Source organism: Callionymus lyra, chromosome 11, assembly GCF_982586985.1.
Source record: "Callionymus lyra chromosome 11, fCalLyr1.hap1.1, whole genome shotgun sequence".
In the NCBI taxonomy this organism is placed as follows: Eukaryota; Metazoa; Chordata; class Actinopteri; order Syngnathiformes; family Callionymidae; genus Callionymus; species Callionymus lyra.
Genome location: NC_141828.1, coordinates 25549695 through 25565930, shown reverse-complemented (window position 1 = coordinate 25565930; position 16236 = coordinate 25549695). Strand labels below are relative to the sequence as shown.

Below are 16236 nucleotides of genomic sequence, written 5' to 3'. Positions count from 1 at the left end.
ACAAGAAAGTGTCCGCACTATAATAGATAATTTAACGTCCACCACTTGTAATGCTTCATAAAGTTGGTAATAAATTCACATAAAAGAATATAAACTTTTATAAAAAATATCTATAAATCCTGATTAAGTCATTATGATGTCTTATAAATAGGTTTGTAACACATTACAAATGAAAAATTAGACGAAAGTTTTACCAAAATGTGTTTACCTATAATTATAATAAACATGTTTTTGTGGTTGAAAACAAACACCCTGGATATTTATTTTACATAATGCTCTGCAAGGGTTAAAATATATATCAACACTATTTTTCTCAGAAAGATGATAATATATTTCCTTACACTTGACTTAGAGACGACACATGAAACGCATATCTCTGCCTTTGTCTCAAGAATTCAGCTATTTTCGCCGACTGTTTATCGACCGTGCAAATCGTTAATCTCTAAAGTATTATTTTATTCTTCATGCTGACTGTGCGTATCTGTGGCCAAACGTGTGATTCATATCTTCTTCGAGCTTCATCGTGTTGGTGAATCTCGGCGTCATCATCAAACAGAAGCTGTGAAGTTGTCGGCCCTCGCAAGAGTCAAAACTGGAACAAATTGGGGTTACATGCTTGGCTCAGGGACATGTTGGCGCCAGCTCATGGTGGTGGGAAATATCTCTTTGTGCTCACTTCCTCTGTGATCCCATATGATGCCGTGGTCACGTGACCTCAGTGCATCTCGTTCTATGAGTCGCTGCTTAGCTGACGTTGAACTGAGAAGAAGTTTGTATATAAAAGTGTAAGTCAGTGTCATCAGGATATTAAATGAATGAATTTAACAATTCAAGTGTTGAAACTTTTTCTAACATTTCATTATTTAAAAGAACAACTAAATACAATTGTTTCTATATTTAAAGTTTAAAGTTGGGTTTTTTCTATATTTTAAATATGAAGAAGTTAATATTTTGAAAAAATAATTCATTTTTTCTACGGCTTTAACAATCTGATAATAATTATAATAATAATTTCATAATTGAAAAAAATACTATTTTTATTTAACTTTTTAGGCCTTTTAAAACTATAAATACTGTTGTTTTTTTTCAATAATCCAATTAAATAATTTAAATATTGAAAGGTTAAATTCATTTTAATTGAATCATTTAATTCAATAGATTATTTGCAAAGTTGAGTTTCTTTTTTTATATTCCAATCATGTAAGTAATTCGATACACTTTTGGTATTGTCTGGTGTTACTATTATACCAACATTATATATAAATTTAAAAAACTACAAATTCCTTATATTTTTAATTATTGGAATTAGAATATCAACCTATTTCAAAAATCATTCATTTTCAATATAATATTTTTTCTTTAATTATATATATATTTAAAAAAACAACACTTTAATATGTAATTAAGTAATTATGTAGTATTGAATTTCACTATTTAAAAAACGCTTGAAAAGAGCATTTCAATAAGAAAAAAATCAAAGATTCTACATTTTAAATGTTAAATCAAATCGTTATTCTCATTACTCTGATGACCCTGATATACTTCCATGTCAGTGTTGCGACTCTGAGTGTGTGAGAATGTGAAACCACCTTTGTGATCCCGGCACGCTGACAACCTGAACAAATACTTCCAGTTGATTCTGGGGAGATTACAACGTCGATTCCACGTCGTCTCGGGAGGCTCTGAAAGACATGAGGGTTCACGGCAGAGGCCCCTGAATCAACAGCTCTTAAACTCAATCTTACGAGGGCAAAATAAACAGTTTGGTTCTTCTGCTGTTGTACCTGAGCTACAGGCCGGGGCAGAGAGGTGAGCGGTCGGATAAGAGGACCCGAGGAAGGAGGGAAAAGAGGAGACGAAAGCTGTGGTGCTGCTTAATGAGCTGGAAAACACAATTGAACTCCTCTGGCTGTGGAAATCACTGTGAGGACATCGTAAATGAGCAGTGTTGTGGGAGCGAGCTGGCGGCAAAAAGGGAGCTTCGCCAGCAGATCGATTACCGAAAATCTCCCACCTGTTGATCCATCCTGTAGCTCCACGTACACGTTGTGAGAAAGTGCGAAAAGAGTGAGGTTGTCCGGCTCTTCTGACTCTTCCCTCTGGCCTCGCAGGCTTGGCACATGCCTTCTGTTACTAAGTGGCTTCATATTGAAAGGCTCTGCGGCGGCTATTCTCCTTCCCTCCGGGTGCCAGCCTCTCTGTCCTGGCAGCTGCTGGGCTTCAGAATAGACCCATAGACTCGCCTCTGCAGGTGAGCTGCACGGCCAAAAACAGGGCCCCTCAAAGGCTCTTTTCAGAGCCTCAAAAGGAAAGTGACTCGGAGAGAGAGAAGCGGGCACACAATGGCCGCCTTTTCTGGACACAGAGAAGATGGAGATGAGCTGTTGGGGTGCTGCTTTAGTGCGGCTGATAGCCATGTCGAGGAGAGGACGGCTGCTCCTGATAAGCGGGCGTGGCTCTTTGGAACAAATCTTCATGAGAGATTTTCTGTGGGCCTAGTTTGTCGTTTCCTACGTCTGATCATAGCTCATTCTCACCCTATCAGCTTTGCTATCCCTGAAACTTTTCCTTGACATCAATAGAGGAGTTGAAAAATATTTTGTCTTTCCTCAAGTGGGGCGTCACTTAGTATGGTAAGTTAACTGACATTTTGTTGTGCTTAATTCAGGTCACATGATGCACAACTAAACACCAGACAGATCACAATATTATTGCAATAAAAATAGCTCTTAATTGAGTAAGTGCTTGACCTCACAACCACACCAAACACAGAAGTGACGTGTCGTTATTTTTAGTCGTGTGAAAAATAATGCAAACTTTATCCGATGGCCTGCACACAGCGGTGGAGTGGTTTTCGGTACGATTTGTTATACGTTTGCCTCATCTTCTGACCCTTCTGTTGACAAGATTCGTAAAGGAAACCAGTTACAAAAGTAAAAATCAGCTTTAATGCTTGAACTTAATGCTTTAAACTGCTTGAGTCGACTGTATCCTCTTGTCCTCAGTCATCATCGTGATATCGCAGGACTTCATTCTTCCTTTTGTTAAGAAAGATGTAATGACTGTTGCCATCTAGTGGCTAGAAGCCACTGTTATATTGAAAGTAAAGATAGGGTAATAACGATTATGATTAAAATTCATATTTGATTTGAAAACCGAAATAAATTATATATATATATATACATATATATATATATATATATAAACAGTGCTTTTAAATATCAAAACAATATTAAAGTGTAATGATTTTCTTCTCACAGCTCTAGATGAGACTTTGCTTGAAATAAATAGTTGAACTGTGCAAATATTAAACTGTTACTTAGCTCTGCTTCAATGTTTCTCAACTATTGTTTCCAGAACCCATTTTTTAAAAAGTTGTTGTTGGATGTAATGTCATAACCTCGAGCATATCTGGGCTCAAATCTTCCCTCGGATTCCAGGATTGTTTCTTCAACATTGTTTTTATTGACATTTCTGCTGCCACAGTTGTAAACATTGAAGATATGATGGAGACTGAAGCTGTCTGTTCTAACTTAGTTTGATGCTATCACTGCCCTTCTCATTTTTCCTCTCTTCTCTCTCCTCGGCTAATCAGTTCCACTCTGTTATTTCTGGCCCCGGGCCGCCGCTTAAACTGCTTTCATAAGAATGAGACCAAAAGCTGCTCCGATGTCTGCGAGACCCTTTAATTCCCCCTCGGACCCTGGATCTGACCTAACAGCGGCGGCTGCCACCTCTATGGCATCTCTGCTCACTGATCTGATGTTCTCACACCTCCTGAAGTCGCGCCTCCTTTTGTAGTAGAGTCGCGGCTCCGCAGAGGTTAAGTGGAGACTCTCATGGAATGAGGCTGTGGGCCCCGGAGCAAGAATGGCGTGCCCGTGCACTATTTGCTGCGAGGTTTTGAGAAGAAAGAAGCATTTCCTGCCGTCGGGCAGCTGCGAGTGATTTAGCTACATTAGTCAAATCCCGTCCTGGCAGGCGTCTTTCCGCAGGGATAAGTTGACAGGGCTGTGTAAACCAGTCGTGTAATAACAACCTCTTAAGTGAGACTCTTCTGCTCCGGGATTATTGGAAAAGGACACAATGAGCATCATTATCATATTAGTTTAATTTGAAAAGAACACTGTGACTCTTGGCCTCAACCTTCTGGTAGAGCATTAAACTCTTGCCTTGTTGACACGTGTGAAAAGTTTCTGTGAACCCGAGCCGGCACCACGAAAGACCACTTTGGATCTCATCGCCAGGAAACTATTGACTGAGTCAGAATGAGGATCCGCTCCTCTGATTCTTCTGGTCCTGGTTGGAGATTTAATTCTACCCAGAGTGTCAGACTATCGTTGGTTCAGCCTATAAGATCCACAGACGAATCAGTGACGAGGACTTTGTGTAGTGGTGAAGAAAGAGCTAAGATAAAAGGCTCTTTATATACAGATGTTCCTCGCCATATCGCTGTTCACTTTCTGCGTTCACCGATTTTTTTAAACATTTTATCAAGTAAAGCAGTAATTTTCATTCTCAATGAAAATCTTTATATCAAGAAGAATACAAGCAAACCTCTCTGGCTGTCTCACACTCATACAATTATGCTACAAAATAATTCTGGCAGAACAAAGTCTGTTCCATTTTTGCCAATTCAAAGTGAGCTGGATAAAGATGACATCCAATAGAGCCTCAGAGAAGAACCAGTGTGTAAACGGGAGCCGGCTAAGGTTCCATGGGACACCAGGAAGATCTAGAACCAGGACAAGTCTTTCATGTTTTCCTAGAAGATCTTGAGGAGGTTCTTGGTTTAAGTAAAGTCTAGACTTCTTCACTCACCTGCTGCCCCCGCACCCTGACCCTTAGTGAGCAGAAAGAAGACCTTAAGTTGTTCAGCCTTTCTGTGTCAGAAAGTCACATGTTCTCAGATCCAGATATAAATATTGACGTGGGTATTAGAGCTGCGAGTGATTATTGACGAGTCCTCAGAGCAGGATTTATCTCAGCGATACATCAGGAAGCGTACGGATCGTCATCTGCCCTCATATCTGCTGACACATGTTGCTTCAATCACGATGAAAGCTCTTCTCTTGTAACCAGATCTCTCTGTAGCAAACAGCTTTCCATCACAGAACAGCAGGATCTTCTTCTAACGCTCCAGAATCAGGGCCGATGGAACCGTGACACGCACACGGACACTCATTACAACATCTGTAACACCTGCACTGGAGGGTCACACCTGCACCCGTGTTGCCACGACAACCCTTCATAGGAGGAACTGCCCGCTGAGACGCTAGGTTTTTGGCTTTGAGGTTCTGTTGAGGGTCAAAGGTTGAGGGTCAGGGGAGCTTCCAGCTGGCAGACAGGGCAGTGCTGGACCCCAGTGAGGAGGCATTCAGAACCATCAGCAGGAGGGAGTATGGGGGAGGTGCGGGTGGTTTCAGTGGATGACGATGTCACTATTTCTACTTTAACCCTTGTTTTCCTTTGGGTCAATGTGACCCGAAGGCTCAAAAACAAATGTGTTTGTGGTATCCCTTGTGGCGTCTCTGTTATAACCCTGAGATAACACAAGGGTTAAGAATGTGTGTAGAACAACAATGCTGGAACTCGTGTTGTTGCTCAGTGCACTGTTGTTGATGCTCAGTGCACTGTTGTTGATGCTCAGTGCACTGTTGTTGATGCTCAGTGCACTGTTGTTGATGCTCAGTGCACTGTTGTTGATGCTCAGTGCACTGTTGTTGACGCTCAGTGCACTGTTGTTGACGCTCAGTGCACTGTTGTTGACGCTCAGTGCACTGTTGTTGATGCTCAGTGCACTGTTGTTGATGCTCAGTGCACTGTTGTTGATGCTCAGTGCACTGTTGTTGATGCTCAGTGCACTGTTGTTGATGCTCAGTGCATTGTTGTTGATCCTCAGTGCACTGTTGTTGATGCTCAGTGCACTGTTGTTGATGCTCAGTGCACTGTTGTTGATGCTCAGTGCACTGTTGTTGATGCTCAGTGCACTGTTGTTGATGCTCAGTGCACTGTTGTTGATGCTCAGTGCACTGTTGTTGACGCTCAGTGCACTGTTGTTGACGCTCAGTGCACTGTTGTTGATGCTCAGTGCACTGTTGTTGATGCTCAGTGCACTGTTGTTGACGCTCAGTGCACTGTTGATGTCGCTCAGTGCACTGTTGTTGACGCTCAGTGCACTGTTGTTGACGCTCAGTGCACTGTTGTTGACACTCAGTGCACTGTTGTTGATGCTCAGTGCACTGTTGTTGACACTCAGTGCACTGTTGTTGACGCTCAGTGCACTGTTGTTGACGCTCAGTGCACTGTTGTTCATGCTCAGTGCACTGTTGTTGAGGCTCAGTGCACTGTTGTTGACGCTCAGTGCACTGTTGTTGTTGTTGCTCAGTGCACTGTTGTTGACACTCTGTGCACTGTTGTTGAGTTTCAAAAACAAGTACAGTGATTTAAAGAAACGGGGTTAGCGTGATCACCTCACAGCAAAAAGGTTGCTGGTTTGCTTCCAAGTCGGGACGGAGTCAACTTGTGACCGTTTACTCCAGGCACTCCGATTTCCTCCCACAGTCCAAAAACATGCAGAGGTTGATTGCAAACTTGGGGAAATTGTCCGTAGATATGAGTGTGTGTGTGTTAATGTTTGTCTGTCTTTGTGTGTCCTTTGACAGACTGGAGTCCTGACCAGGGTGTCCCCTGCCTCTCGCCCGAAAAAACTGGTATAGTTGTTGTATGACTATAATTATAACTATTTATATATGTCTCAGTAAACGCTCATGTGAACTTGATAACATTTCAGGAACTTTTGGACGTAAGAATTCCGGTTCATGAGCCGTTTCCTAATTTAACCTGCAGGGGGCAGAGTCCTAATTAATGAGCCTCACGTGCCAAGTGTTGCCATGTGTTCGTTTTACTGAGTTTTCCAAAACATGATTTCCCTTAAAGTGGAAAATGAGTTTAATCAGTAGTGTAGTGAACACAGTAAATATCCATTAAACCTCCTCTAACAACTCCCACATGTTTACCCGCTTTATGAAGGGTGTGATTGTGTGTGTGTGTGTGTGTGTGTCTGTGTGTGTGTGTCAGAGTGAGATCCACTTCAGCCTTCCCTCTAATTATGGTGTCTATTACATTTCCATGGTGGATGGAACTTCTCTGCGGCTGGTCGGACAAGCGTCAACTTTCACACAGACACTCATCATCCGCTGGATTAGATGATCTGGACAAAGAAGGTCGAGCGATTCCCTCCTCGCGTCCCCCAGACAGACAAAGAGCTTCCCACTAATCACAGAACTTTGTTGTTGTCTCGCTGACCTGTCATCAGCATCATTGTTGCCGGAGTCTCCGGCGGTACCTGTGGAGCCAGATGATCACATGACTCCAGGCCCCAGACTGACTGGCTCGCCACTCATTTTGCTCTCTTGAAAAAGGGAAAGTTCCACCTGAGTATGACAAACCTTTTCAAGCAACATTTGACTGACAGATATATGTAGACTGGCAGGTGAATATAGATGACCATCAGGTGTCGCTAGAGAGCTCAACAAAACAAAAAACAAATTGTGCTCAACATCAAAATATCTTATCGTAAATGAGACAGAAAATAAGCGTTGTTTCATTCGACTGCGGAGAGCAACGTGTGCAGTAGTTGAGCTACTATGTGGCCTTTCATTTATAAACCAACTTTATGTTGCCATGGAAAAAAGACTCATTTTAATCCTTGAAAGCTTTTAAAATATATTTTTTAGTTTTTGATATAAATGATGTATTTATTTATTTAAATACATATTTAATCAAATAAATGTATGAAAAATAAATGCTTATTCTATTCCCACAACTTAAATTGTTTTTAATTTTTTAGTAAGTTAATGATTTATATCTTTTATTTTTTCAAGGTAAGTTTCTTCTTAGTATTTTTATTTTATTTATTAAATCAGTCAAAATGAACCCAAACCCATCTCTAGAATTGGTTAAAAATCAGCAGACCAACCTTGTTTATGTTAGTAATGAGTGTTTTTTTTCTTAAACTAGCGTCACAGAGAGCTGATGTTGTGGCCGCTCGACGGAGGTCTCACTCCAATGCCTTGTAATTTGTGCGGTGAAACTCAACTGTGAAATGTCTAATGCGTGTTTAATGGCTGCTGGTGCAGCAACAATTAAGATAATTGTAGATCATTGAGTTAATTTTAGTCATTTACAAACCTCCAGCTTTCCTAAGTGTTTTCAGGAAGGAGGGGTGACGGAAGAGTGTGAGTAACTGTGAGCTGTGGTTCGCCTCAAGTACAGCTCTCAGTGCCGGAACGGCTTTAACTGGGTCGACTGTTTGTGATGATGATTATGAGAACAATTGTTCCTGTTGACTGTTAACAAATAAATAGTGCAAAACAAACACAATTAATGTTTAAAACGTACATTTGAAAACTCCAATAACTAATCCAAAATATTTTTATAAAAATGATTGGGTTTTTACAGTCAGAGTAAAAGAATAACTTCTAACTACAAGCAACCTTTAACCATTTAAAAAAAAAAAAACTATAATCGATTTTCAACTTTATTAAGCAGTTTTAAACTATAATCAAACGATTTTCAACTAAAATCAAACAATTTTCAACTATAATCAAACAATTCTCATTTGAAATAACACAACATTTAAACAATGTTAAACCATTTTTAACTTATCAAACATTTTTAAACTATAATAAACAATTTTCAACTATAATCAAACCATTTTCAACAATAATAAATTAAACTTTAATCAAAATTGACCATTTTCAGTTGATCAAATAAGATATTTTAGAGCTTGAAAGGATCAAAGATAATAGAAGTCACATTATTTTTGCTTCTTAATCATACATTAATATTTTACTGAACACAATTTTTACTTCATTATGTATTTTGTCCGTCATGTTTTCTTGTATAATGTTTAATCGGTTGTTTATTGTGTAACAAATTCACAATCTTTGAAGTCATTTTTATTTCTCTGGACTGTTCTTGAATGTTTTATTGTCTTTGAAAACCTTCACACTGGTTATGTTTTTTATTTCAACAGGAATATAATTCAACATTTTACTCCTTTCATGTTTGTGACAGAGCTTAAACTTTCAATTGATACTGTTCTCGTCTTAAAAAGTGACTCTTGTGAAGTCGTCTGACCTCGCCCCTTCGCTGTGATTAGTCCCAGGTGGAAAGTTCAGAGTTCATCAGGAACACACTTCACAGCACGACACACAAAGCGAGATAATAAATATGTAACACAACTGTGTGTCGGTCGAAAGGCTATGATCGAATGTTGACAATAAGTTAAACTTTATATATCATGTTGAGAAATAAAAATATTGGTTTGTGTTTTGAAATCCAAATATAACACATTGAAATCGATTATTAATTGAATAAATAAATAACGCAGGAGCAGTCAGTCAACCTGAACACAACATGTTATTAAATTTCACGTCTTATTGTTTTAAATAATATTTCTATCAGTTCTGCACTGCTGCTCTCAAATTGAAAAATAATCCAATAAAATATCAAAAATGTTTCTGTTAAAACTTTTTTCTTTCGTCCAGAAACGACTCACACTGGACACACATTCAGTTTTAACTTGCAATCAAAGTAGTATTAACCCAAAAAGAAGAAATATATTTAATTCAAAATGAAATACTTGTTCTACCTCTCTGCTGTCTGGATCTTAAACACGTATTTCATTGGATTAATTATTTAAGTTTATTGAATTATTACCTTTTAAATTCCCACTTAAAAGTGCAAGTCTGTTATATATTATTTTATTCATCTTATTTCATTCACATTTCTTTCATTCATTTTATTCTTTACTGTCAAAAACACAAAAGGGTTATGTCTACTCTACTGGTGATGAACATGTTTTCCCCCAAAAAAAAAGACTTTTAAAATTGAAAAACAAAACAAATTCCTCAGAAAAACATTTTTCCTCTTGGTGTACAGTTACATCAGGATCTAAATTCTTGTTGGAGCGAATGTTTGTTTGTTGTCGTGAAAACCCTCTCGTCACTTACATGTTGGATGCGAATGCCGTGAAGATGAAGCGACTTCATGTGGCGATGAAGACGTATCAGTGACTCGAGGGTCACGTGAAGGAAACGTTGGTGCCACATATGGATCCAATAGTGAGGCAGATAACCAGCAGACGCTCTGGAGCCATCCCTGCACAGACAGGAAGTGTTTAGCATCTCTGCTCTACTGGACATTATGAGTGTGTGTGTGTGTGTGTGTGTGTGTGTGTGTGTACAGTGAAGCTGATCTGAGCGCCCGAGGTCTGTTTATGTTCAGTAACTTTAGTTTAAATGAATTTACGACTGTTGATGTCGACTTGTTTACATAATCTTTGCTTCTTTTGGACCAGGTTTAAGAGGTAACTGCTTCTTTTGTACTCGCATTGTGGACAAAATTACGAAATGTTTGGCACTGATGGTCTGACTTGTTCAAACCTCTGTCAAAAGTATGAATTAATTCAAACCAGCAATTTTCTTCAGTTCATGGAGACGAATAACAGAAAATCTACAAGTTAAAAATCACTGACTACAGGAGGGTCAGACGATCTTCAAAATGTTGAATTTTTACATTTAATGGATCCATCAATGCTAGCTTTTCCTCGTGGCTCATTTTCATTTTGACGATTTTGATGTTTCCACATACATGTACGTTTCACTGGTGATGCCATCTCACCAGACTAATCCAATCGAGCAACTTGCTCTAACTCTAAATAACAAATAGCTCAAATCTTTCCTGTTTCTTCTTCTTTGGAATCTGACATGATCGTTTGATGTGCCGGTGCTTCTACGTCATCATGTGATCGTCTGTGTGTCGCATGATTGGCTTAAAGTTTGATCAAGTAGCTCGGCACTCTATTGGTAATGTCTGGTGACAATATACCAACATTTTTATATTGAATTTAAAGGACTATTGATTAAAAAATACTTAATTTAGAAAATGTATTTTTGTTTTTTTGAAAATGTAATATCAAACTGTATTTGTTAAAAGATAATAATTTGGAAAATAATCACATTTTTAAATCAAATTATTAAACAAAAACAACTAACCTTACATATATAAATGATTGAATACTTCTTTTTTTTTATGTTAAATTAAATATTTAACATACTTCAGTAACAGAGAATCTAATAATACTGTATAATATAATAATATATAATCATCTTTTACCGATTTTACCGAAAGTTTATTCTTCAGGTTTGGTCAAATATTTTTTCATTTAGATTTGATTTGCTTGATCAGATAATCTGCATTTAAAATGAGATTTAATCTCAGATTCATTTGATAACATTTATTGATGGGTGGAACTAAAGGTCGAATTGTTTCAAGGACCTGTTTTGTGACGCACGACTTCCTGTTGTTGACATCATCTGCTGAAGGTCCATAAAGATAAAGATTTATTAGATTATAAAGTCTGCACACGTGTGGGACACAAAGGTCGAGGCTGTGTTCAAGAACACGTACGTTCCGTACGAACATATTACCGACTGCAACTAACTGGAGGCGTCATGTTCAGGTAAGTCTCTTCATATTAGCTTCTTTCATTTCCACTTCAAACTCTCCTCTTCGCTCTCAGACTGTCCGTATTGGTGTTTGTCTCTCTGATATTTGCTGCCTCGGCAAAGCCACATAAACCTCAGGTATGTACAAAACATCCCATAATCCAGAAGTCAGATAAACGACAAGTGGAGGAACTGAAGTGATTGTCTGTCCTCAGGATGAAATAAAAGGGCAAACATTCCAGGACACGCTTATGTAAGTTGTCATTTCCTACTACAGGGATCTGAGACTGATGTATGGAAGTGAATCACATCAGAATATTTATCATTTTTCCAATGTTGAAACTTTTAATATTTTTTACTACTACTTGATCATGTGCTTCTACATCGTCACAAGATCGTCTGCCTGTCACATGATTGGCTGAAAGTTCAATCAAGTAGCTCGGTTCTCTTTCGGTATTATCTGGTGACACTATTATACCAACATTTTTATATTGAACTTAAAAGGTAACAAAAATAAATATTTTTGATTTATAATATCAAACTCTATGTGTAAAAATATGAGATTAAAGAGATTTCTTTTATTTTGATTACAAAAAAAGCCAAATTCATTCTTTCAATACAATAATTATTGAATTCAATTATACAATAAAATAAATCAATGCTTAAAAAGCCAACAACTTTTCAATTTACACTATCAAAGTTTCATCATTTGAAATAAATTCATTCAATATTCTGATGACACTGACACACTGACTCAATATCGTCTGCAGGTCTGTGGACTCGAGTGGGAAGATGCTTCGGGGGCCGGACCTGAAAGAGTCAGTGGAGTCTCCAGAGGACATGGATGAGATTCAAGAAGACATCGACCCTCGCATGCTGGTGCTGCAGAGCAAACAGGAAGTGGAATTCACCGTCAATGACGTGGTCATGGCCAGAAAGATGTTGGCCGAATATCTGAAGCCACTCACGGTTGAGGACTCGTGGCAGCCTGTCGAGGAGGAGGAGGTCCGGTTCGAACGGGATGTCCAGAGGAGCGCCCGGCTTCACCTTCTTCCAGAAGAAGACATGGACGACCAGTTCCACCCAGACATGCAGCAGGTTCTCCAGGTCCAGCTGAAAGCTCCCGCTGAAGTGGAAATCATGTCTCCACGGCGACACACGGAACCAGAGGAGGATCTGGATCACATTTACCACAGAGAGTGACTAATCACTCAAGCATAGAAATAAACATATATAAAGGTTAACGAAGATTATTCAGTGTTCGACTCTTTTCATTTCTAATTTCTGCAACACTAAATAAAATAATTCTTTCTTTATTTACATACAGTATTTTTTTTCCCCCCACAAGTATATTCTATTGTATTTTTGTACCTTTCCATCATAAAAGGCAACTTTTTCATCCACACATATTTTTTCACATCAGCTTCATGTGCATTATTTTAACTTTTCTACATTATATACTTGTTCACATGTAAAAAAAAAATAGAATTATGTTTACATAGCTCCAGCACTGTAACTGGGAGGAAGACTAGGGGCAGACCCAGGACACACTGGAACAGGGGTGGCAAGTTAGTTTCTCAAGGGGCCACATTGTATACTGTTAACGTTGTGCCATTATATTTTATAACTAAGCCAAATAAGCCAAAAATGTTTAATCATATAAAAAATCTAAAACATGGCATGTTTTTTCTTGGGGGGTTTGGACCTCTTTGTTTCAACCGCTGCCCCTGCAACCCAACCTCACTTTGATAAATAAAAAAAACAATAAATCAAACTGAACTGAATTTGAACATTTATTTATTTACAAAGTGTGCGTGTGGGTGTCACTGTAGCATCTCCTCTGGAATGACCCCCTTTTTCAGTATCAGGTTACCATACTGAGCAGTTTCTCTATAGATTGAATAAAACAATAAATATTAAAACATCAAGTGATGTCATCAGTGTCTCTCACCCTGTCGCCACAACTGCATACGCTTTCTTAGCTCGCTCGTAGAACTTAAACCTGTCCATCTTCTCAAGAGGAGTCTGGAAGAAAGATGAATCAAATGTGTCGTGATGTCGTTGGTAAATGGTGAGGAGACGACTGACCTGCACTCCTGCCTGAACAAGACACGTTTGAAAGTCAATCCACACGGATGGACGTAAACCCTTCGCCTTGTCGCTGTCCACCAGATCCATCACTGCTGCCTGAAGGTCAAACACATGCAGTTGTTTATAATGTAATTTAATCTAATTTTTATTTGTATAGCGCTTTTTCAGACCAGGGTCACAAAGCGCTTAAACAATCAAAACAATACTCAATAAAGTATATACTTTAAAGATCAAGATAACACTGATAACACAACAGGAGTTCCAGAAAATCAAGGAAAAGCCTGAACAAATAAAAACGTCTTAAGATGTTTCTTAAAGGAGTCAGTTCACGTCTTCCCTAAAAAGTGAATTACTCAACCAGGTAGTTCATAACTTCTTCAGGTAGTAAATAACTTCATCGGGTAGTTACTAGCTTTACTAGGGTCAATACCGGAGAGGAGACGTAGGTGTCCAGTGGCAGCAGTTGAAGAACAGCTGGTAGAAGCTGCTGCATTCTTAGTCCTAGAAAACAATTAATTTAAATAACTAAATATTACAAATATGCATTAACTTACTAAACAATTGAACAAATTCCTTTTTGTAGATGTAGAGGTGATCTTACCATCAGCTCGGATCTCTTTGGGGCCACAGCTGCAGATGGAGGATGCTGGGAAGTTTGCATCTGCAAGAACTGGAAGAAAGAGTCAGCAGTTTGTTAGCTTCACACCAGCTAGCATCGCCACAAGATGCTAATCAGACGTCGATTTTTCAGTTTTCTCACAAAGAAACAAAGTTTCTAACCTATTTCGTCGCCATGGCCCATTTTGGCGAGAGCGTAGAGCAGCTCCGGGGACAGCAGTGAGGGGATCCCCTTCAGGACGACCATGGTTGAGGGTGCAGCGAGATCACTGGGACAGTCAAGAGAACTCACTCCGGTGTACTTCCCTGTTTGTGTATTCATTAACTTCAACACACGTTTACAAAAACGGCACCAAGTTATTAAAGTTTACATTTTATTTATGAGTTTTACAATGAGGCTTAAAAGAATTAAATCTTTTGTCAAAATCTCGTTAAAAAATGATTAAATATTTATTTAGACCAAAAAAAGTTAGCGAATAATACGATAGTTTTTGGCAGTTCGCTTTACAAGTAAAAATTACTCACTTACAGTTTTTAATAATTATAATAGGGGAGATAATAGGGGATGATTATATAAAATAGTTCTCATTATGCAATGATGACATTTTATTTGATTTTATTAGAAAAACAAAGCCACAATATATCTCAAATATAAAATATGAGAATACGCCTGTTTTTTCCAAAACATTTCATGATTTTACTTTAAAATGAATTGGAAAAAAATATATATAAAAAGGAAAAATGAAAAAAGATGGGGGAAAGGGGAAAGAGGAAAACTTGTATCTGTATATATCAGAGGAATTCCAATTCTAACATAATTAACCTTATGAGGGCCTCATATATACAGTCAAAGGGCGGTCATGTGGCCCTTGGGCGGTACTTTGAACATTAAACCATAGAATAAAAATAAAAATGAAATGCTATGCATTATTTTAAATATTGATTTGAAATCATTGATTGTGTAATGTATGTTTAAATTGTTTTGACGGGTCAGGGTGGAGGGTTTGGGTTCCAGCAGTCTGGTTGTGATCTGGACTCTGCTGGCCCTCTGGAGCCGGGACTGTCTACTCACTGAAAGCCTCTTCTGTGTCTCTCGGACTCACGCTGCTCTCTCTTTATTCAGGCTTCTTTAAATGAGTTCATCACGCCAGGAGGGTCTGCGCCACAAGAATGTACCGTTTTGCCTCTTTTGTCAAAGAGCGCAGCTTCAATCGAGCCTACATTTATTATTTTGACCTTTGGAGGAGATTCTCTTTGGACCCTTTGCAGACTTTTGTGCGTCCAGCGGCGAGAGGAGACACGTTTTTTCTCTTCTTCTTTCTAAGGTTTTCTCAGGGGCCGGACAAGAGAGCCAGCTCCGGGGAATATTGAAAGAAAATTAAAATCAATTAGGCCATGGCCTGCTGGAGACTCTGGCGCTGGCGTGTGAAGATCACAGAGAGAAAAAAGGTGCTGGCCCTCAGAGTCAGGGGCCCAAGAAAGAATCCACTAACCAAATTTGTTCTGGTGTTTGCTTTGATGTTGGAACCTCCGATAAATGCTGCGCATGTGAAATTGACTTTAATCGTTTGATAACCCTTCCAACTGATTTAGGGGAAGAACATTTTTCCCTCTAGAACATTGAAAACCGTTTAGTTTAATTTTTAACGCTCTTAAAAATATTTTTTAAAGCCTGATCTGGTCACCGTTGGTGTTCATGTGACCAACTTTCACGAAGTCTAAGATCCCGATAAGAAGGTTTTAATTCAAGTACGTTAAAACAATCTTAAACCTAAAAAAAATGTGACCGTTTCTGAAATCAAAAGTTTTTTTTAAGAAGATACGAGATAAACAAGAACGTTGGGCGTTAATTTGCTTTAATTCAAAGGAAAATAAGTGCGTTAGTTTTCATTGTCTCTTCGACTCCATCTAGCGGTAGATTGTCGCAACCACACTCGAACGGACCGTTCTGCCTCCAGTCGTTTATCGCAAAAATACTCTCGGACATGTAATCATAAAATAGTTTTCTTCT

General features: G+C 38.6%; 2 protein-coding genes across 2 annotated transcripts; one reads left to right on the top strand and one right to left on the bottom strand.

Moving 5' to 3' along the window:
* The first annotated feature begins 11481 nt into the window (after window positions 1-11481).
* On the top strand, window positions 11482-12769 carry LOC148069750 (uncharacterized). The gene is made up of 4 exons (XM_087802075.1): window positions 11482-11530; window positions 11591-11654; window positions 11732-11769; window positions 12287-12769. The coding sequence occupies exons 1-4, from the start codon at window positions 11523-11525 to the stop codon at window positions 12717-12719; spliced, it is 543 nt and encodes a 180-aa protein (XP_087658201.1). The 5' UTR covers window positions 11482-11522; the 3' UTR covers window positions 12720-12769.
* Window positions 12770-13298: 529 nt separating this feature from the next.
* Window positions 13299-14502, bottom strand: fuom (fucose mutarotase). The gene is made up of 6 exons (XM_087802076.1): window positions 14388-14502; window positions 14209-14277; window positions 14038-14108; window positions 13605-13703; window positions 13468-13541; window positions 13299-13406 (listed from the first exon to the last, which is right to left on the bottom strand). The coding sequence occupies exons 1-6, from the start codon at window positions 14470-14472 to the stop codon at window positions 13340-13342; spliced, it is 465 nt and encodes a 154-aa protein (XP_087658202.1). The 5' UTR covers window positions 14473-14502; the 3' UTR covers window positions 13299-13339.
* Between the last annotated feature and the right edge of the window lie 1734 nt (window positions 14503-16236).

What these genes read in the sequence shown, in the direction of transcription:
- fuom (XM_087802076.1), bottom strand. Translation starts at nt 14,472, where the DNA reads ATGGTCGTCCTGAAGGGGATCCCCTCACTGCTGTCCCCGGAGCTGCTC. An exon ending in GGGCCATGGCGACGAAATAG is followed by an intron (nt 14,278 to 14,387) that starts GTTAGAAACTTT and finishes TCTTTCTTCCAG; the next exon opens with TTCTTGCAGATGCAAACTTC. An exon ending in TTGTTCAGGCAGGAGTGCAG is followed by an intron (nt 13,542 to 13,604) that starts GTCAGTCGTCTC and finishes TCTTTCTTCCAG; the next exon opens with ACTCCTCTTGAGAAGATGGA.
- LOC148069750 (XM_087802075.1), top strand. An exon ending in CAAAGCCACATAAACCTCAG is followed by an intron (nt 11,655 to 11,731) that starts GTATGTACAAAA and finishes GTCTGTCCTCAG; the next exon opens with GATGAAATAAAAGGGCAAAC. An exon ending in ACATTCCAGGACACGCTTAT is followed by an intron (nt 11,770 to 12,286) that starts GTAAGTTGTCAT and finishes TATCGTCTGCAG; the next exon opens with GTCTGTGGACTCGAGTGGGA.